Raw genomic sequence first — 22,014 nt, forward strand, 5'->3', positions numbered from 1 at the left:
TGTGTATGTTTGTAGCAGTTCGTCCTGTCAGGGTGATGCAACCACCCTGCTGACCTGTGATCAGCTGGTTCGTACTGAGGGCTACACACTGTCATTAGGAGCTTCTTTGAACTCAGCTGTTTCATTCATCCACAATACACTACACTGCAAACCCACACATTACTCTGGCTTTCTTTGACCAGTGTTTTACATGGTTACACAAAGAAACATTAAAAGTTTCTTCTTTGGATATCATATTTTAAAATGTTAACTAATATTATAGTTTAATTATAACATTTAAAAATAGAAAAACATTTTAAAATAAAAAGCCACTATATAAGTTTGCTGAAAACAGATTTTAATTAGAGCCACTTCATCTGATTTGGGGAATTCAGAAATCATGCAGTGCTGTCCCCTTTAAAATCAAATTTAATTTAAACTCTTAGCATAACGAATGTGTAGGTACATTCATACGGGCAGTAACGTTCTGCACGTGCAGAGAGACAGGTGACAAATTATGATGTTTAGCCTCTTTCCCCCTGGCTGTGTGTGTGTGTGTGTGTGTGTGTGTGTGTGTGTGTGTGTGTGTGTGTGTGTTTGTGTGTGAGAGAGGCAGGACTGTGCAAATTGAACCCTGCTGTGCCTATGGTGAACTCCAACCCTAGGCTGTGAGAAAGCCAACATGAAAGCTCATGTCTTATGGAAATAGCCGTGTTAAAATGAAAGAGCGGCAGGTTTTTAGATCAGTTGGCCTGTCCTCTCATTCCTGCACTGATGTATGGGGCTTTTTGGGCCAAATGACGTGCTGGGAAGAGGCTTCCTCACAATTACAGGACCACTCTAACCAAAGAGCAGCTCAGAGGAGCAGATGCTGGCAGCAAGCCTTTCTCTGAATGTCTTAGATTTTCTTGTTGGCTGTTCACCATAGGCTTAAGGTACACACACACACACACACACACACACACACACACACACACACACACACACACACACACACACACACACACACACTTACATGCACACACACCTGCAAACACATGGCACAGTGACATTTTGTATCAATGTGTTTTCAGGACAAGTAAGCACCTATGTGGCCTGTGTGTTGTGGTAGTGGTGATGTGTGTGTGTGTGTGTGTGTGTGTGTGTGTGTGTGTGTGTGTGTGTGTGTGTGTGTGTGTGTGTGTGTGTGCGTGCGCATCTGGGTAAAAATCTAATTTGGAACATGTGCTGGCAACAGCTGGGCTGATTTGTCTCATAAGGCCTTCAAATATCTCACAGCACTGTCAATTAAGGCCCAATCCGGACTATTTTGCCAGTACATAGTGACCAAGCGAGAGTCATTGTGCTCCTTCCTTCTCTCTGTTTGCAGGCCCTGCTCTCTTTCTCTCTCTCTGTCCTGAACCTCTGCGTGAGCCCCCTCAGGAGGACACTAATTGGATATTTAGCGATGGTCCCAGATGTCTCTATGGCCAGCCAAGGCACCCCATACTCTGTATTTATTTCTTTGTCACCTCTTTCTCTCTCTATGTCTCTCAGTTCTTTTTTGTCAAGCCCCCCTCCCCCTCCCCCACTACCTTTCAAGCTAAATAAAGGGAGTGTAAACATGAGCTACCAGCAGGGCAGGGAATGCCTATAGGCTTAAGGAGGCTTGGGCATGAGGGCCACTCTGACAGCCTGCGTCCCTTTCAGACTGACAGCTCTTAGGCTCCTCATAAGGGGCTCCTTGGTGGTCCTGGGGTATCCTCCTACCCACCATACCCTCCAGCACACAATGGCGCAGAAACACACACACACACACACACACACACATGCACGCACACACGCAGGGCTTAGACTGCATGCATTTAAGAGCCTGCGAATAAAGAAAGGGATTGTTTATACAGGAAAGAGCTAGGGAGTGTCCAAGAGGAAGAACGTTTCATTTTTTACTTTATATAAATGATGGTTTATATAAGTGAAGGGTCAAGTTCCTAATAGTGCTCTTTGCAAGAATTAGCGCTGATAGAAGCATACGAAACAATGGAACATGTGATGAAGGGCACTTGTGTCACCTACACTCCTCTCTCAGATGGCCATCCACACACTGCTGGGCTTCATACACAACAACATCTCTGCGGTTTTCTGTAACTCCTTCCATCTCAGATGCCCTTTGAAGTTAGCTTTTTTTATATAACTGAGGGATGTTGTGTGTTATGTATTACACAGCTAAGCAAAAAATGAGTTAATCTCTGTTTGTCCTGGACAAACTCTGGGTGTGTATGTGTGTTTGGAGGCATTTTTGTGTTTTACAATGTGTGTTAAGCCCAAAGTGACTAACACCTGTCTGCTATTCACTGTTTCATGTGAATTGTCTTACTCAAAACCCATTTTATAAATGCTGCTCCCTGGGAGATGGGAATACCCATGATCTTCATGTGGGTTTGCTGTTTTAAAGTTTTTAATTATCCAATTAAACCAGTATAATGGGTGAGCGTACTCCCAAAAGTTCTAGTTTCTATAAACAGCTTGTACCCTATAAATGGAGTTTTTATTAATGCCAGACTGAATTTGTCATAAAGCTCTAAACATCATAAGCAAACATGGCTAGATTATTAACTGTTTGGTTTCTTGTGTTGTAAACATGTTTGCTGGGGATTGTTAGGTTATGCACAGGTCTTCTCTTATGTGTGTATGTGTGCCAATGTAGATACAAACAAGGAGTGTGTTTAGAGGAACATTGAACTGGAGTGCTTTGTGTACACTGGTGTGCACTAGTGTTGAACATTGGCCTTCCTTTCCATTGGCCTGATATTGCAGGTGTTCACCCAAAGTGAAGGTTGCACACTTGTACAAAGTTCCTTTGCTAGCCAAGCCCCACGTTGCTGATGGAGCGCTCCTGAACTACCAGGCTCCTTCTGCAGACGCACAGGAGGAGAAGATACTGTCAATCGCACTTGGCCTTAGAGCCCAACACGGTGGAGAGAGGGTAGTGGATCACACTTAGAGCCCAACACGGTGGAGAGAGGGTAGTGGAACACACTTAGAGCCCAACACGGTGGAGAGAGGGTAGTGGATCACACTTAGAGCCCAACACGGTGGAGAGAGGGTAGTGGATCACACTTAGAGCCCAACACGGTGGAGAGAGGGTAGTGGATCACACTTAGAGCCCAACATGGTGGAGAGAGGGTAGTGGATCACACTTATAGCTCAGCACGGTGGAGAGAGGGTAGTGGATCACACTTAGAGCCCAACATGGTGGAGAGAGGGTAGTGGATCACACTTTTTAGTTTTTAGTTTTATTATTAGGATCCCCATTAGCTGCTATCTCAGAGCTGCTATTCTTCCTGGGGTCCACTACACATACACGGTGGAGAGAGGGTAGTGGATCAAACTTAGAGCCCAACACGGTGGAGAGAGGGTAGTGGATCACACTTAGAGCTCAGCACGGCACGGAGAGGATAGTGGATCACACTTAGGGCTCAGCACGGTGGAGAGAGGGTAGTGGATCACACCTAGAGCCCAACACAGTGGAGAGAGGGTAGTGGATCACACTTAGAGCCCAACACGGTGGAGAGAGGGTAGTGGACCACACTTAGGGCTTAGCACAGCGCGGAGAGGGTAGTGGACCACAGTAAGAGCCCAGCACAGTGAAGAGAAGGTAGTTGATCACACTTAGTGGAGAGATGGTACTGGATCACACTTGAATGCAATGTCCAGTTCATTTTATACCACTGCTTTGCAAGTACGTGTTGTCATGGAGAAGCAGAAACCCTATAGACAAGATGTTTATCAAAAAATTTGTGTGCATGCTCTGTGCCAAATGGCATTAAATCCCGCCAAGGTATGAATGAGCTAGTGATGAGGAGCCCGTGCCACAGTGTACCAATAGGGCCACTGCATCTCACACAGGCCAGTGCCAAGACTCATTTTGTTCTCCAGTGTAATTATGTGATTCATGTGGAGTGAAAGATCCAGGACGCATGAAGGGAAGGTGTAAGGGAGGAGAGAGAGGGAGAGAAAGACTGACAGATGAGGAGGAAAGGGCAGAGAGAGAGAAGCTTCATGTTGGAGACTGTAATGAGCTCTGTCGCTGGGTTATCTGCTCTCTCAGGTTTCCTTATCAGCGTGGGTGTGCCACTGCCGAGGCTGGAGCCTGCTCACGCTGTGTGTGTGTGTGTGTGTGTGTGTGTGTGCCAGCGGTGGGCATGTGCCCGGGCCGACCCAGCGAGACAGACGCAGGCCCGTCCTGCATTCTTGCTCTGAAATCGGCGCTGCTCCCTGGACGGATTGGGTTACGGCTGTGGGATGAGGCCGATCTGTGCTCACTCACCCCCAGCAGTGCCAGAGCAGCCCTGCCTCTCCGGGTCCAGAGCGCAGCACGACCCGAGCGGAGCCGGGGGAGTGCTGGGAGTTTGTGAGTTCATATCAGGCGGATAAGGGAGAGCATGCTGAGTTTAGTATTAACCTAACAACAAACGTGAGTGTTTAATAAACCGCTGTGAAGTTAGTGTGAGAAGCTTGTAGCTTGTAGCGGAGTGGTGGGTGACACGGTTTCATTTCATACGTCTGTAGTTTTAGTTTATATTCTTATTTATATTATATAATTTTACACTGTTTATAATGCTGAGGTGATACAAAAATTTCATATTTGAAATTTTGTTATTGAGCCCTGATACTTTAATTATTATATCTGCTTGACAGTAAGAAGCAGAGGGGATGTGTGTCCAGATCAAGTGACTCCATTAGCGTAGGAATGTAAGAGTGAGTTTGGTTAAGCCCAGTGCTGCCCATCTGAAGATGTCAAACCATCTGCTTCAATAAGACACACACACACACACACACACACACACACACACACACACACACACACACACACACACACACACACACACACACACACACCTGTGTGAGTGAACAGTGGAGGATCCTCTCAACTAGAAGCCTCTGCCCCTCCTGCCCAGAGAACAGTTAACCAATAGTTGTTCCAGCTGAGAGAGCAGACCTAACACTGGTCTGGTACCAGTCCAGCTGAGAGAGCAGACCTAATACTGGTCTGGTACCAGTCCAGCTGAGAGAGCAGACCTAACACTAGTCTGGTACCAGTCCAGCTGAGAGAGCTGACCTAACACTGCTCTGGTACCAGTCCAGCTGAGAAAGCAGACCTAATACTGGTCTGGTACCAGTCCAGTTGAGAGAGCAGACCTAATACTGGTCTGGTACCAGTCCAGCTGAGAGAGCAGACCTACCACTGGTCTGGTACCAGTCCAACTGAGAGAGCAGACCTAACACTGGTCTGGTACCAGTCCAGCTGGGAGAGCAGACCTAACACTGGTCTGGTACCAGTCCAGCTGGGAGAGCAGACCTAACACTGGTCTGGTACCAGTCCAGCTGAGAGAGCAGACCTAACACTGGTCTGGTACCAGTCCAGCTGAGAGAGCAGACCTAACACTGCTCTGGTACCAGTCCAGCTGAGAAAGCAGACCTAATACTGGTCTGGTACCAGTCCAGTTGAGAGAGCAGACCTAATACTGGTCTGGTACCAGTCCAGCTGAGAGAGCAGACCTAACACTGGTCTGGTACCAGTCCAGCTGAGAGAGCAGACCTAACACTGGTCTGGTACCAGTCCAGTTGAGAAAGCAGACCTAATACTGGTCTGGTACCAGTCCAGCTGGAAGAGCAGACCGAACACTGATCTGGTACCAATCCAGCTGAGAAAGCAGACCTAATACTGGCCTGGTACCAGTCCAGCTGAGAGAGCAGACCTAATACTGGTCTGGTACCAGTCCAGCTGAGAGAGCAGACCTAATACTGGTCTGGTACCAGTCCAGCTGAGAGAGCAGACCTAACACTGGTCTGGTACCAGTCCAGCTGAGAGAGCAGACCTAATACTGGTCTGGTACCAGTCCAGCTGAGAGAGCAGACCTAACACTGGTCTGGTACCAGTCCAGCTGAGAGAGCAGACCTAACATTGGTCTGGTACCAGTCCAGCTGGGAGAGCAGACCTACCACTGGTCTGGTACCAGTCCAGCTGAGAGAGCAGACCTAACACTGGTCTGGTACCAGTCCAGCTGGGAGAGCAGACCTAACACTGGTCTGGTACCAGTCCAGCTGGGAGAGCAGACCTAACACTGGTCTGGTACCAGTCCAGCTGAGAGAGCAGACCTAACACTGGTCTGGTACCAGTCCAGCTGAGAGAGCAGACCTAACACTGCTCTGGTACCAGTCCAGCTGAGAAAGCAGACCTAATACTGGTCTGGTACCAGTCCAGTTGAGAGAGCAGACCTAATACTGGTCTGGTACCAGTCCAGCTGAGAGAGCAGACCTAACACTGGTCTGGTACCAGTCCAGCTGAGAGAGCAGACCTAACACTGGTCTGGTACCAGTCCAGTTGAGAAAGCAGACCTAATACTGGTCTGGTACCAGTCCAGCTGGGAGAGCAGACCTAATACTGGTCTGGTACCAGTCCAGCTGAGAGAGCAGACCTAATACTGGTCTGGTACCAGTCCAGCTGAGAGAGCAGACCTAACACTGGTCTGGTACCAGTCCAGCTGAGAGAGCAGACCTAACATTGGTCTGGTACCAGTCCAGCTGGGAGAGCAGACCTAACACTGGTCTGGTACCAGTCCAGCTGAGAAAGCAGACCTAATACTGGTCTGGTACCAGTCCAGCTGGAAGAGCAGACCTAACACTGATCTGGTACCAGTCCAGCTGGGAGAGCAGACCTAACACTGGTCTGGTACCAGTCCAGCTGAGAAAGCAGACCTAATACTGGTCTGGTACCAGTCCAGCTGGAAGAGCAGACCTAACACTGATCTGGTACCAGTCCAGCTGGGAGAGCAGACCTAACACTGATCTGGTACCAGTCCAGCTGAGAAAGCAGACCTAATACTGGTCTGGTACCAGTCCAGCTGAGAGAGCAGACCTAATACTGGTCTGGTACCAGTCCAGCTGAGAGAGCAGACCTAACACTGGTCTGGTACCAGTCCAGCTGAGAGAGCAGACCTAACATTGGTCTGGTACCAGTCCAGCTGGGAGAGCAGACCTAACACTGATCTGGTACCAGTCCAGCTGAGAAAGCAGACCTAATACTGGTCTGGTACCAGTCCAGCTGGAAGAGCAGACCTAACACTGATCTGGTACCAGTCCAGCTGGGAGAGCAGACCTAACACTGGTCTGGTACCAGTCCAGCTGGGAGAGCAGACCTAATACTGGTCTGGTACCAGTCCAGCTGGGAGAGCAGACCTAATACTGGTCTGGTACCAGTCCAGCAGACCAGCACTGGTGCGATATTGTCGTAGCTTTATTCCCACAGCTTGTCCAGTGCTGCAGACTTTCCACCTGTATAAATAATAGCAGGATTAGCTTGTGCTGGATTTTCTCTTCACAAGTATAAACAGCAGCTTAGAGCAGCAACAATGAAAGACAGACTCCACTCGAGCTGCTCTAAAGCAGTCAGGGCCACTGATGCTTTTAGTTTGGCACATTACGTACATGACTGATAGGTATTGTTTTCAGCCAAGCCTTGTTTTAAGACTTTTGTGTCTGTGTATGTATGTGTGTGTGTGTGTGTGTGTGTGTGTGTGTGTGTGTGTGTCTGTTTGTGTGTGTGTGTGTGTGTGTGTGTGTGTGTGTGTGTGTGTGTGTCTCTGTGTGTGTGTGTGTGTGTGTGTGTGTGTGTGTGTGTGTGTCTGTTTGTGTGTGTGTGTGTGTGTCTGTTTGTGTGTGTGTGTGTGTCTGTTTGTGTGTGTTTGTGTGTGTGTGTGTGTGTGTCTGTTTGTGTGTGTGTGTGTGTGTCTGTGTGTGTGTGTGTGTGTGTGTGTGTGTGTGTGTGTGTCTCTCTCTCTCTCTGTGCAGCACTGTAGACATGGCATGTGTGTGAATAAAGAGATGGAGTCGCGGGCGGTGCACGGAGAGTGGGGCGCGTGGGGGCCCTACAGCACATGTTCACGCAGCTGTGGAGGAGGAACACGCAGCACCTCGAGGGACTGCAACAAACCCGAGTGAGTCCACTCACACAGGAGGGAGGGGGAGAGAGAGGGAGAGAGAGGGGGAGGGAGGGGCAGAGAGGGAGAGAGAGAGGGAGCAGTTGAGGGGTATTAGAGGCTCAGGGAGGGGAGGGGAGAGGCCTGCCAGCAGTGCGTCTCCGTAGTCCAGTCTGGAGATGACAAGGGGCTGAGGAAGCAGTGGCTTCAGTGGAGAGACATGCTCGGATTTTCCTGAATTCCAGGAGCAACCTTCCTGCTCAGCTGAGACGTAGTATCAGTGACTAGGTCACGGGAAACGGTGGCAACACCAGCCCTCAGAGCTTCCATGAAAAACGTTCAGACCCTTACGAGTCTGGGTATGGACTTGCCACATCAGATGGAACGAATCAATTAAAATTCAGTTTAATGTGTTGGATAACATTTCAAAGAAAGAATAGCATTGTAAGACTTCACAAAAAAATATTCAAAAACAACCATTTGTCTTAAAATAAGCAGAGATGAGAAGGACACCTCCCATCTTATACGGCTTTTTATGTTTTTCTTCTTGTTGTAACAGAAATTTATGGCTCTGTGTGTGTGTGTGTGTGTGTGTGTGTGTGTGTGTGTGTGTCTAATAGGCCAAGGAACGGTGGGCGGTTTTGTGTGGGACGCCGCATGAAGTTCCGCTCTTGTAACACAGAGCCGTGTCCGCGGGGCCGGAGGGACTTCAGGGAGGAGCAGTGCTCCCAGTTCGACGGCAAACACTTCAACATTAACGCCCTTCCTCCCACCCTCCGCTGGGTGCCCAAATACAGTGGACGTGAGTGCGCATGGCGTAGTATCTGCTGCTTTCACTCATATTCTACTACAGTGTCCTGAAAACCCCTTGTAAGTGAATAGTGCCCTCTTACTGTTCAGCTATGGCTAAACGTAAGCTGAATTGGTTCATATTAACTATGTGACATACACGGAAAGACATGGAAGCAAGCACTGTTGTTTTTTTTTTTTTTTAGTTTGTTTAGTTTGGTTCTTGGAACTGTGAGTGTTTATTTCTCAGATGTGCTGCTCTGGTTGTGTAAAGGGCAGTGAGTGTGGGCCAGGGGCCCCGGGCCCCTCCCGGCGTGACCAGAGAGGGCAGCCCTGTCTGCCCTCTTCTCTCTATTCCACTGCTGCTATACATTGTAATGTTTATTTAAGAGGACTCAAAACTCACTTCCTCACACACACACACACACACACACACACACACACACACACTTTCTTTTTTTTCTACTCTTTTCTATGGAACAGAAGTCATACAAGACCAGTGCTTGTTTGACCGCGACTCTGTTAGTTGGTCTCAGTGGTGATGCTTTCAGGTGACTCTCCACCCCTGCTCTGTGCTCTCCTGATCACCGGCTAAATCAACAATGGAGTCCACATAATCACACACACACACTCACATATGTGACTCTATATACCGCCTCCGGCCCAGCACGGCCTGCCCGGCCCCCTCCAGGGACCCGTGAGTGTAATTAAGCAGGCGGGCCGCTGGCGAGGACCATATGCCCCCATCAGGCTGAGAAACCCCAGCAGTCACTATAAACACACGCAAACCCAGAGGCCCCTCAGCCATAACGCTGTCGACCCTGATACAGGCTCGTCTGATGGCCACGTTTTACTGATAAAATACTGTTGATCCTGTTAGAAGTTGAATACATTGACTCTTGTCTAGAAAACACAGCAACTCAGCAATCTCCTCCAATCTGTGGACTGCTATGGGATATGTAACATAATCCAGTAAGTTATGCAGCCTGCACAATGCAGGATTATAAATCCACGTCTGCTTTGGTTTCCCCAGTCATCAGGAGAGAGTGTGCAGCTTTTCAGAAATCTTCATTATGAAGCCTCATGAACTGTGATAGGTCAATAAATTTTTATTATACAGTATATTTTATTAGACTTCATTAGACTGACGAAAAGTGAAATGTGAGCAAAATGCTGGTTTCAGTGTAGCATATTTCATTGTGTATGTTCACAATGTTGCTTGTAATGGACTACAACAATGGCTCCTGTTTGTAGTCCTCATGAAGGACCGATGTAAGCTGTTCTGTCGTGTTGCCGGGACGATGGCCTATTACCAGTTACGAGATCGCGTGGTTGACGGGACACCGTGTGGACCAGACACTTACGACATCTGTGTGCAAGGCCTGTGCAGGGTACTCTCCTCCATCATCTCCATCTCCTCCACCTCCTCCATCTCCTAAATCTCCTCCATCATCTCCATCTCCTCCACCTCCTCCATCTCCTAAATCTCCTCCATCATCTCAATCTCCTTCACCTCCTCCATCTCATAAATCTCCTCCATCTCCTCCATCTCCTTCATCTCCTAAATCTCCTCATCTCCTCCATCATCTCCACCTCCTCCATCTCTTCCATCTCCTTCATCTCCTAAATATCCTCATCTCCTCCATCTCCTCCATCATCTCCACCTCCTCCATCTCCTCCATCTCCTAAATCTCCTCCATCTCCTTCATCTCCTAAATCTCCTCATCTCCTCCATCATCTCCTCCACCTCCTCCATCTCCTCAATCTCCTCCATCTCCTTCATCTCCTAAATCTCCTCATCTCCTCCATCATCTCCACCTCCTCCATCTCCTAAATCTCCTCCATCTCCTAAATCTCCTCCATCTCCTCCACCTCCTAAATCCCCTCCATCTCCTCCATCATTTGCCTGCAGTACACTCCGCTGCCTCTACTGACCTGCCTCACTCTTGAGCTCTCCAGTTCTGACTGCCGTTTCCATCTGTGTATATGTTTCTCCAGCAAGCAGGTTGCGATCATGTTCTGAACTCCAAGGCAAGGAACGATAAGTGTGGAGTATGTGGAGGCGACAACTCTTCATGCAAGACTGTCGCTGGCACCTTCAACAATGCACAATATGGTAAGTCAGCACTCCTGTCCTAGCTGTGTAGCATTCATGAAGGTGGTTATATGGTCAAGTCAGCACTCCTGCCCTAGCTGTGTAGCATTCATGAAGGTGGTTATATGGTCAAGTCAGCACTCCTGCCCTAGCTGTGTAGCATTCATGAAGGTGGTTATATGGTCAAGTCAGCACTCCTGTCCTAGCTGTGTAGCATTCATGAAGGTGGTTATATGGTCAAGTCAGCACTCCTGCCCTAGCTGTGTAGCATTCATGAAGGTGGTTATATGGTCAAGTCAGCATTCCTGCCCTAGCTGCCTGTAGCATTCATGAAGGTGGTTATATGGTCAAGTCAGCACTCCTGTCCTAGCTGCCTGTAGCATTCATGAAGGTGGTTATATGGTCAAGTCAGCACTCCTGCCCTAGCTGTGTAGCATTCATGAAGGTGGTTATATGGTCAAGTCAGCACTCCTGCCCTAGCTGTGTAGCATTCATGAAGGTGGTTATATGGTCAAGTCAGCACTCCTGTCCTAGCTGTGTAGCATTCATGAAGGTGGTTATATGGTCAAGTCAGCACTCCTGCCCTAGCTGTGTAGCATTCATGAAGGTGGTTATATGGTCAAGTCAGCACTCCTGCCCTAGCTGCCTGTAGCATTCATGAAGGTGGTTATATGGTCAAGTCAGCACTCCTGCCCTAGCTGTGTAGCATTCATGAAGGTGGTTATATGGTCAAGTCAGCACTCCTACCCTAGCTGTGTAGCATTCATGAAGGTGGTTATATGGTCAAGTCAGCACTCCTGCCCTAGCTGCCTGTAGCATTCGTGAAGGTGGTTATATGGTCAAGTCAGCACTCCTGCCCTAGCTGCCTGTAGCATTCATGAAGGTGGTTATATGGTCAAGTCAGCACTCCTGCCCAAGCTGCCTGTAGCATTCGTGAAGGTGGTTATATGGTCAAGTCAGCACTCCTGTCCTAGCTGTGTAGCATTCATGAAGGTGGTTATATGGTCAAGTCAGCACTCCTGTCCTAGCTGCCTGTAGCATTCGTGAAGGTGGTTATATGGTCAAGTCAGCACTCCTACCCTAGCTGTGTAGCATTCATGAAGGTGGTTATATGGTCAAGTCAGCACTCCTGTCCTAGCTGCCTGTAGCATTCATGAAGGTGGTTATATGGTCAAGTCAGCACTCCTGTCCTAGCTGTGTAGCATTCATGAAGGTGGTTATATGGTCAAGTCAGCACTCCTGTCCTAGCTGCCTGTAGCATTCATGAAGGTGGTTATATGGTCAAGTCAGCACTCCTGCCCTAGCTGCCTGTAGCATTCATGAAGGTGGTTATATGGTCAAGTCAGCACTCCTGTCCTAGCTGCCTGTAGCATTCGTGAAGGTGGTTATATGGTCAAGTCAGCACTCCTGCCCTAGCTGCCTGTAGCATTCGTGAAGGTGGTTATATGGTCTGTATCTGACCTCTGTATCTGTCTGTAAACCAGCTTGTTGATTGGTGCAAACTTTCTATAATAATCAGAATGCTATATTACTGTAATAAATACTCCAGCAGTAATTCTCCCTATGCTAATGCTGAAGTATGACATGTCTCCCGTTACTCAGAGCTTAACCTTAAGGTTGTACGTGGCACTTGATGTCTCAAAGTCAGAGATATACTTATTTTTAGAGAGGGGCTCAAACACCAGCTCAGGGTGGGGTAAGAGGGGGTCAAACACCAGCTCAGGGTGGGGTAAGAGGGGGTCAAACATCAGCTCAGGGTGGGGTAACAGGGGGTCAAACACCAGCTCAGGGTGGGGTAAGAGGGGGTCAAACATCAGCTCAGGGTGGGGTAACAGGGGGTCAAACATCAGCTCAGGGTGGGGTAAGAGGGGGTCAAACATCAGCTCAGGGTGGGGTGAGAGGGGGTCAAACACCAGCTCAGGGTGGGGTAACAGTGTCAAACACCAGCTCAGGGTGGGGTAACAGGGGTTCAAACACCAGCTCAGGGTGGGGTAACAGGGGTTCAAACACCAGCTCAAGGTGGGGTAAGAGGGGGTCAAACACCAGCTCAGGGTGGGGTAACAGGGGGTCAAACCCACCCTGTGCAGCAGGGTTTCATTTTCTTCTCTACAGTCCTAAAGGACACAACACTATAGTTTCTGTTCTGTGCAAATGTTCGAATAATTTGCAAATGAACCTTCTGCAGCTTACAGGCTGGTACGGAAAGCTAAACTTCAACGCTACTATTCTGTGATGCTCTAATTACACTTTGATTTACACTCACACTCTTTGAATTCCTGATAATATTTGCAACTCCCATTTAGAAATGACAGCTAACCAAGTAAATACAGATCTATACGCAACTATATGTAGGTGCTGTTTACAATGGAGAAAATGGAAAATTGAAGGGAATGCAGGTCTACCCACCGGACGGTCTGGTGTTGTTTGGCAGTGTGGATCCCTGTGGTCAAGTCCTCCCATACACTCTCATAGTTCTGATGTGATCTCAGGCTCTATGGCTTTAGGCTGAGGTAGACCACAGGATTCCTCTGGCTTTGACCAGGAGTGTGTTCCCTTTCTGTTTTAGTACCATGTTTACATTTTGGGGTCAGGTTTTGGGCTGGCCCTACTGTGTGGGTAGCCTGAGGCTTGGTCCATTCTCTCTGATCTCAGGTCAGTGTGTGGGTTTTTGTATGGGTAGCTTGCTGTTTACACTGCTGTATCTAACTGATCTGTACGTGTGCCTGTGAGGATGTGGTATTTTGTGCACAGTTTGAGATCCAGCCAGCTGTCTCTGATCTCAGATCGGTGTGTGTGTGTGGCTTTGCTCTGTGGGGGAAGAAACTGTTGTGGTTTGTATGTGTCAGACCCAACATGCACTTATAGGTTCACATTGTCCATACCAGTTGGACAGGAACATTCATCACTGTGCTTCTGTGGCCCTCTGGAGATGGACTATTTAGAGAAAGACTGTTTGTAAATGGATTTTCTGTGCAGTGTTTGTCATAAGTGAGTGATGACAGCTGTGTCGGAATCGTAAAGTTTTCAAGAATACATTGATCACGTGGCGTGGACAGATGTGATCACGTGGCGTGTGAAAACTGTAAACCTATAACAGGAAAAAACTCTCTTTAAGTCCACACAGGTCTAGCAGTTTAACTGAGGTTGTAAATGAAGGAGTTTCATTGCTGGCCAGAATGGTCAAGGTAAAGAGCCATAATCTTTATCAGTGCTGCCCTCTATGGAGCCAACTCTCCCCACCTCTCCTCTCTTCTGCTCTGGGAGAAGGTGAGCGCTATTGGGGAATGCTTGGGTGACCTTGCGCTGAGGCGTAATTACTCCTACCTGTCAGCTTGTTTGTGAGGGCAGGGTCTCTCCTTGGTTTTCATTCTTTAGTTTTTTCATGGCTTTGATTGTTCACATGTACCAGCTGCAGTCTGCAGTACTCTCAGTCCCCCCACAGCACAGTGAAGCTATTATCTCTCAAGGTGTGAAAGAAAAGAATAAAACACCCCACAGCTCTGCTCCAGACATGTTAAAGACATTTCTTAACGTGCGTTTGATTCTTTTTTTGTTGTTTTTTTGTTCTCTTTCCCAGGTTATAACATCGTGGTGCGAATCCCAGCTGGTGCAACCAACATTGACGTAAAGCAGGTCAGCAACTCGGGCATGGCTGAGGACGATAACTACTTGGGTAGGTCTGTCTCAGGGTGGCGGGCAGCGCCGACCAACACGGTTCCTCCCGGAGGAATTTGCATTTATCATGTCACATATCTATCACTGTAGTGCAAGTTAAAGTGGGAAATGGGCTGTGGGTGTGGTGCTCATGTGGGCCTGTGCTCCGAAAACAGAGAGAGGAAACCCAGACAGTGTGAGAACTGTGGGGAAAGAGGGGTGAAGGCAAAGCAAACGGAGTGTCAGAGAGAGAGAGATGAATGAGGGGTAGAGGGGGTAATTAGAGACAGATGGAGGGAAGGGGTTGATGAAAGACTGGAATAAGGAGGGAAAGTGAACGAGTGTGTTAAGGAGAGCATGGCTGGTTCACACCGTGGCGGCGCAAAATGTCTGACACTGAAGGGTGATGGAGAAAACAAACATGGCCATGTGGTTGTTCTCACACACACACACACACACACACACACACACATGCACACGCGCACGCACGCACACGCACACACATACACACACACACACACACATACACACACATCACATTCACACACTCACACATACACACACACACACACACGCACATACACACACACACACACAAATCACATTCACGCACACACACACACATCACATTCATGCAAGCACGCACACACGCACACACACCACATTCATGCACACACACACACACACACACACGCACACACACACACACACACACACACACATTCACGCACACACACACACATACACACACGCACACACACACACACACACACACACACACACACACACACACATTCACGCACACAAACACACATCACATTCACACACACACACACACACACACACATACACACACGCACACACACACACACACACACACACACACACACACACACACACACACACACACATTCACGCACACACACACACACTTATTATTTCAGTGGAACATGCATTCCCATGCATGTATTCAACTACCTTTTACTGTAACTCTCAGGTATAGGGAATGCAAGGCTCCATTTACTGTAATGATAAACCCTATTTAGACTGTATTTACTGTATTTCCACAAAAAATGAGGATTCCTGTGCTGTAATGATGTAATGATGTGCTTCCATTTGAAAATACTAACATTACACAATCACTGACATTGAAACAATCATACTAAGATGAAATCCTAACAGGCATTCCTGATCATTCCTGATCATTCCTGATCATTCCTGGTTATTCCTGGTTATTCCTGATCATTCCTGGTTATTCCTGGTTATTCTTGATCATTCCTGGTTATTCCTGGTTATTCCTGGTTATTCCTCCTATCCTATACGTGTTTAGCGTGTGTTTTTCTCCTGCCCTCCTGTGTCAGCTCTTTCGGATGGCCAGTCCAATTTCCTGCTGAACGGCAACTTCGTGGTGTCCATGTTTAAGAGGGAGGTGTCCTTCAAGGGGACGGAGATCGAGTACAGCGGCTCCAACACTACAGTGGAGCGCATCAACTGCACCGAACGCATCGAGGACGAGCTGCTTCTCCAGGCAGGTGTAGCACCACGGGGCTCCGCCCGCCACCAACAGCTCGCTGAACTACACCCTCTTCCAGCTGGGTTGTCTGCTGTTGTGTGTTAGTTATGACTGACCCCAATGCTGGTCTGATGCAGGTGCTGTGCGTGGGGAACCTCTATAATCCAGACGTGCGTTACTCCTTCAGCGTCCCTATAGAGGAGCAGCAGGAGCGTTTCGTGTGGGACTCCTCTGGTTCCTGGCAGGAGTGCAGTCGCTTGTGTCAAGGTGAGATCCTCCCTTCCCTTTCAGACAGCAGACAGAGCAGATCAGACCCAGATCAGACCAGACCAGACCCAGATCAGACCAGACCCAAATCAGATCAGATCCAGACCAGACCCAGATCAGACCAGACCCAGATCAGATCAGACCCAGATCAGACCAGACCCAGATCAGATCAGACCCAGATCAGATCAGACCAGACCCAGATCAGACCAGACCAGACCCAGATCAGACCAGACCCAGATCAGACCAGACCCAGCTCAGATCAGACCCAGATCAGATCAGACCAGACCCAGATCAGATCAGACCCAGATCAGACCAGACCCAGATCAGACCAGACCCAGATCAGATCAGACCAGAGTTCGAAAACACCTTGCCCAGCCTGCAGTGGACACTGAAGGACCATATATTCATGTGTTCATATGTTCATGTGTTCATGTGTTCACATGTTCATATCTTCACGTGTTCATGTGTTCATGTGCGCTTGTGCAGGAGAGCGGCGGCGAAAAGTGGCGTGTGTACGTAAGAGTGACCATCTGGTGGTGTCTGACCAACGATGTGAACACCTACCTCGTCCCAGACCAGCTACGGAGCCCTGCAACACAGACTGTGAAGTCAGGTAGATGCACGCAGACCTACACACGTGAAAAACCACACCGTGGAAACTTCATAGGCAGCTGCAAACGAACCGAACGCCACCTGTGGATGTTGATCGCGGTGTCCCTGACTGACACCCCCCCCAGGTGGCAGGTGGTGGGGAGGAGTGAGTGTTCCTCTGGCTGTGGGCCCGGACATCGGACCCTGGAGGTGCTGTGCATGCGGTACAGTCAGCTGAAGAGAGGCAGCGAGAGGCTGGACGGCAGGGCCTGCGCAGACCTGGCCAAGCCCCAGGGCCGCGAGACGTGCCACGGAGACTGTCTGCGCAAGAGCTGGCAATACAGCGCCTGGTCTCAGGTCAGTCGCCCACACCGCCCACCCGGTAGTCAAGAGTTTCATTGTTGTTTAGTCGTAGGTGTGTTGGGGTTTATTTTTTTATTGTCTGATCTAAGAGCTGATGTACACGTGTGTTGTGTTGTGTTGTAAGAGCTGATGTACAGGTGTGTTGTGTTATAAGAGCTGATGTACAGGTGTGTTGTGTTGTAAGAGCTGATGTACAGGTGTGTTGTGTTGTGTTGTAAGAGCTGATGTACAGGTGTGTTGTGTTATAAGAGCTGATGTACAGGTGTGTTGTGTTGTAAGAGCTGATGTACAGGTGTGTTGTGTTGTGTTGTAAGAGCTGATGTACAGGTGTGTTGTGTTGTAAGAGCTGATGTACAGGTGTGTTGTGTTATAAGAGCTGATGTACAGGTGTGTTGTGTTGTAAGAGCTGATGTACAGGTGTGTTGTGTTGTGTTATAAGAGCTGATGTACAGGTGTGTTGTGTTGTAAGAGCTGATGTACAGGTGTGTTGTGTTGTGTTGTAAGAGCTGATGTACAGGTGTGTTGTGTTGTGTTGTAAGAGCTGATGTACAGGTGTGTTGTGTTGTAAGAGCTGATGTACACGTGTGTTGTGTTGTATGAGCTTATGTACAGGTGTGTTGTGTTGTAAGTGCTGATGTACACGTGTGTTGTGTTGTGTTGTAAGAGCTGATGTACAGGTGTGTTGTGTTGTAAGAGCTGATGTACAGGTGTGTTGTGTTGTGTTGTGTTGTATGAGCTGATGTACAGGTGTGTTGTGTTGTAAGAGCTGATGTACAGGTGTGTTGTGTTGTGTTGTGTTGTATGAGCTGATGTACAGGTGTGTTGTGTTGTAAGAGCTGATGTACAGGTGTGTTGTGTTGTATGAGCTGATGTACAGGTGTGCTGTGTTGTAAGAGCTGATGTACAGGTGTGTTGTGTTGTAAGAGCTGATGTACAAGTGTGTTGTGTTGTGTTGTATGAGCTGATGTACAGGTGTGTTGTGTTGTAAGAGCTGATGTACAGGTGTGTTGTGTTGTGTTGTATGAGCTGATGTACAGGTGTGTTGTGTTGTAAGAGCTGATGTACAGGTGTGTTGTGTTGTAAGAGCTGATGTACAGGTGTGTTGTGTTGTGTTGTAAGAGCTGATGTACAGGTGTGTTGTGTTGTAAGAGCTGATGTACAGGTGTGTTGTGTTGTATGAGCTGATGTACAGGTGTGTTGTGTTGTAAGAGCTGATGTACAGGTGTGTTGTGTTATAAGAGCTGATGTACAGGTGTGTTGTGTTATAAGAGCTGATGTACAGGTGTGTTGTGTTGTAAGAGCTGATATACAGGTGTGTTGTGTTGTGTTGTAAGAGCTGATGTACAGGTGTGTTGTGTTGTATGAGCTGATGTACAGGTGTGTTGTGTTGTATGAGCTGATGTACAGGTGTGTTGTGTTGTATGAGCTGATGTACAGGTGTGTTGTGTTGTGTTGTATGAGCTGATGTACAGGTGTGTTGTGTTGTAAGAGCTGATGTACAGGTGTGTTGTGTTATAAGAGCTGATGTACAGGTGTGTTGTGTTATAAGAGCTGATGTACAGGTGTGTTGTGTTATAAGAGCTGATGTACAGGTGTGTTGTGTTGTGTTGTAAGCTGATGTACAGGTGTGTTGTGCTGTAAGCTGATGTACAGGTGTGTTGTGTTGTAAGCTGATGTACAGGTGTGTTGTAAGCTGATGTACAGGTGTGTTGTGCTGTAAGCTGATGTACAGGTGTGTTGTAAGCTGATGTACAGGTGTGTTGTGCTGCAGTGCTCTAAGAGCTGTGGGCGGGGCATACGCACGCGAGACTCCTACTGCATGAACAACCTGGGCCGCAGGCTGGTGGAGCGTGAGTGTAGTGAGACCCAGAGGACGGTGACCGAATCCTGCAACGACACGCCCTGCCCAGAGTGGTCAGTCAGCGAGTGGGCCGAGGTAGGTGGACGTATCCATAAACACGCACACACACTCACACACGTAAGCAGACACACACACTCAGTCTGGCTGTGTGTCTCCTGTGCTGGGTGGGTAGTGCATGGTGACGTGTGGGAGAGGTGTGAGACACAGGCAGGTGTCCTGTGTCCAGCTGGAGGACAGAGTTGGTGACGAGCGCTGTGACCCCAATCAAAAACCCCCGACCACCAGCAGCTGTGTGCTGCCAGAGTGTGCGTCCTGGCAGGTCGGAGTCTGGAGCACGGTGAGTGTGTGTGTGTGTGTGTGTGTGTGTGTGTTTAGGGGGTGGGGGGGCTAGCTTACATATTGCTCTTTTAAGGATTTGAAGTCGTTGAAAGCGAGCCTGTTCAGGGGAGATGGAGGTCAGCTCCATCAGAGTGCTCCATAACTCAACACACTATCAGATTCCCAGCACACACACACACACACACACACACACTGTTTGTAAATCTGTCACAGACCTCCGCAGTTCTAAAATACTCACACCCACACGTGCGCACACACACACACACACACACACACACACACACACACACACACACACACACACACACACACACACACACCCACACACACACACATACACACACCTTAGCTTTACTGCAGTAATGTATTGCTACTGCTTTCTGGTCTTGTGTTGACTGATGGATACTACCATCGGTTTCTGGGGGGTTTCTCTGTTTCAGTGTTGGTTGACCATAATGAACATTCTGTGCTTGCAGTTGTTATTAGTGCTCAACCTAGACGTCATAGTCATACACACTGAACACCTCAGAAATAGCCTTTGGAGTGCGGAGGTAGACTTGAGTCCTTCATGCAGGGTAGATGTGTATGATTGTAATGCCCTCTGTAAGGGTAGATGTGTATGAGGTGCTGGGTAATGCCCCCCGTAAGGGTAGATGTGTATGAGGTGCTGGGTAATGCCCCCCGTAAGGGTAGATGTGTGTGAGGTGCTGGGTAATGCCCCCCGTAAGGGTAGATGTGTATGATTGTAATGCCCTCCGTAAGGGTAGATGTGTGTGAGGTGCTGGGTAATGCCCTCTGTAAGGGTAGATGTGTATGAGTGTGCTGGGTAATGCCCCCCGTAAGGGTAGATGTGTATGAGGTGATGGGTAATGCCCCCCCGTAAGGGTAGATGTGTATGAGGTGCTGGGTAATGCCCTCCGTAAGGGTAGATGTGTATGAGTGTGCTGGGTAATGCCCCCCCGTAAGGGTAGATGTGTGTGAGGTGCTGGGTAATGCCCCCCGTAAGGGTAGATGTGTGTGAGGTGCTGGGTAATGCCCCCCGTAAGGGTAGATGTGTATGAGGTGCTGGGTAATGCCCTCCGTAAGGGTAGATGTGTGTGAGGTGCTGGGTAATGCCCCCCCCCGTAAGGGTAGATGTGTATGAGTGTGCTGGGTAATGCCCCCCGTAAGGGTAGATGTGTACGAGTGTGCTGGGTAATGCCCCCCGTAAGGGTAGATGTGTGTGAGGTGCTGGGTAATGCCCCCCGTAAGGGTAGATGTGTGTGAGGTGCTGGGTAATGCCCCCCGTCAGGGTAGATGTGTGTGAGGTGCTGGGTAATGCCCCCCGTAAGGGTAGATGTGTGTGAGGTGCTGGGTAATGCCCTCCGTAAGGGTAGATGTGTGTGAGGTGCTGGGTAATGCCCCCCGTAAGGGTAGATGTGTGTGAGGTGCTGGGTAATGCCCCCCGTAAGGGTAGATGTGTGTGAGGTGCTGGGTAATGCCCCCCGTAAGGGTAGATGTGTGTGAGGTGCTGGGTAATGCCCCCCGTAAGGGTAGATGTGTGTGAGGTGCTGGGTAATGCCCTCCGTAAGGATAGATGTGTGTGAGGTGCTGGGTAATGCCCTCCATAAGGATAGATGTGTGTGAGGTGCTGGGTAATGCCCTCCGTAAGGGTAGATGTGTGTATGAGGTGCTGGGTAATGCCCCCAGTAAGGGTAGATGTGTGTGAGGTGCTGGGTAATGCCCCCCTGTAAGGGTAGATGTGTGTGAGGTGCTGGGTAATGCCCTCCGTAAGGGAAGATGTGTGTGAGGTGCTGGGTAATGCCCTCCGTAAGGGTAGATGTGTGTGAGGTGCTGGGTAATGCCCCCCCGTAAGGGTAGATGTGTGTGAGGTGCTGGGTAATGCCCCCCGTAAGGGTAGATGTGTGTGAGGTGCTGGGTAATGCCCCCCGTAAGGGTAGATGTGTGTGAGGTGCTGGGTAATGCCCTCCGTAAGGGTAGATGTGTGTGAGGTGCTGGGTAATGCCCCCCGTAAGGGTAGATGTGTATGAGGTGCTGGGTAATGCCCTCCGTAAGGGTAGATGTGTGTGAGGTGCTGGGTAATGCCCCCCGTAAGGGTAGATGTGTGTGTGGTGCTGGGTAATGCCCTCCGTAAGGGTAGATGTGTGTGAGGTGCTGGGTAATGCCCCCCGTAAGGGTAGATGTGTGTGAGGTGCTGGGTAATGCCCCCCCGTAAGGGTAGATGTGTGTGAGGTGCTGGGTAATGCCCCCCGTAAGGGTAGATGTGTGTGAGGTGCTGGGTAATGCCCCCCGTAAGGGTAGATGTGTGTGAGGTGCTGGGTAATGCCCTCCGTAAGGGTAGATGTGTGTGAGGTGCTGGGTAATGCCCCCCGTAAGGGTAGATGTGTATGAGGTGCTGGGTAATGCCCTCCGTAAGGGTAGATGTGTGTGAGGTGCTGGGTAATGCCCCCCGTAAGGGTAGATGTGTGTGTGGTGCTGGGTAATGCCCTCCGTAAGGGTAGATGTGTGTGAGGTGCTGGGTAATGCCCCCCGTAAGGGTAGATGTGTGTGTGGTGTTGGGTAATGCCCCCCGTAAGGGTAGATGTGTGTGAGGTGCTGGGTA

At 49.0% G+C, this 22,014-nt stretch overlaps 1 protein-coding gene across 3 annotated transcripts in view; it reads left to right on the forward strand.

Moving 5' to 3' along the window:
- Window positions 1–22,014, forward strand: part of LOC143515158 (A disintegrin and metalloproteinase with thrombospondin motifs 20) — an 85,993-nt gene that overhangs the window by 36,513 nt on the left and 27,466 nt on the right. For all 3 annotated transcript variants that reach the window (XM_077007167.1, XM_077007168.1, XM_077007169.1), the window contains 11 exons: window positions 7,813–7,958; window positions 8,561–8,742; window positions 9,984–10,120; window positions 10,728–10,845; window positions 14,402–14,497; window positions 15,840–16,006; window positions 16,129–16,258; window positions 16,745–16,871; window positions 16,996–17,206; window positions 18,984–19,148; window positions 19,246–19,410. In XM_077007167.1, the coding sequence (XP_076863282.1) occupies window positions 7,813–7,958; window positions 8,561–8,742; window positions 9,984–10,120; window positions 10,728–10,845; window positions 14,402–14,497; window positions 15,840–16,006; window positions 16,129–16,258; window positions 16,745–16,871; window positions 16,996–17,206; window positions 18,984–19,148; window positions 19,246–19,410 (1,644 nt within the window). The remainder of the gene's footprint in view (window positions 1–7,812; window positions 7,959–8,560; window positions 8,743–9,983; window positions 10,121–10,727; window positions 10,846–14,401; window positions 14,498–15,839; window positions 16,007–16,128; window positions 16,259–16,744; window positions 16,872–16,995; window positions 17,207–18,983; window positions 19,149–19,245; window positions 19,411–22,014) is intronic.

This window comes from Brachyhypopomus gauderio, chromosome 5 (assembly GCF_052324685.1).
Source record: "Brachyhypopomus gauderio isolate BG-103 chromosome 5, BGAUD_0.2, whole genome shotgun sequence".
NCBI lineage: Eukaryota > Metazoa > Chordata > Actinopteri > Gymnotiformes > Hypopomidae > Brachyhypopomus > Brachyhypopomus gauderio.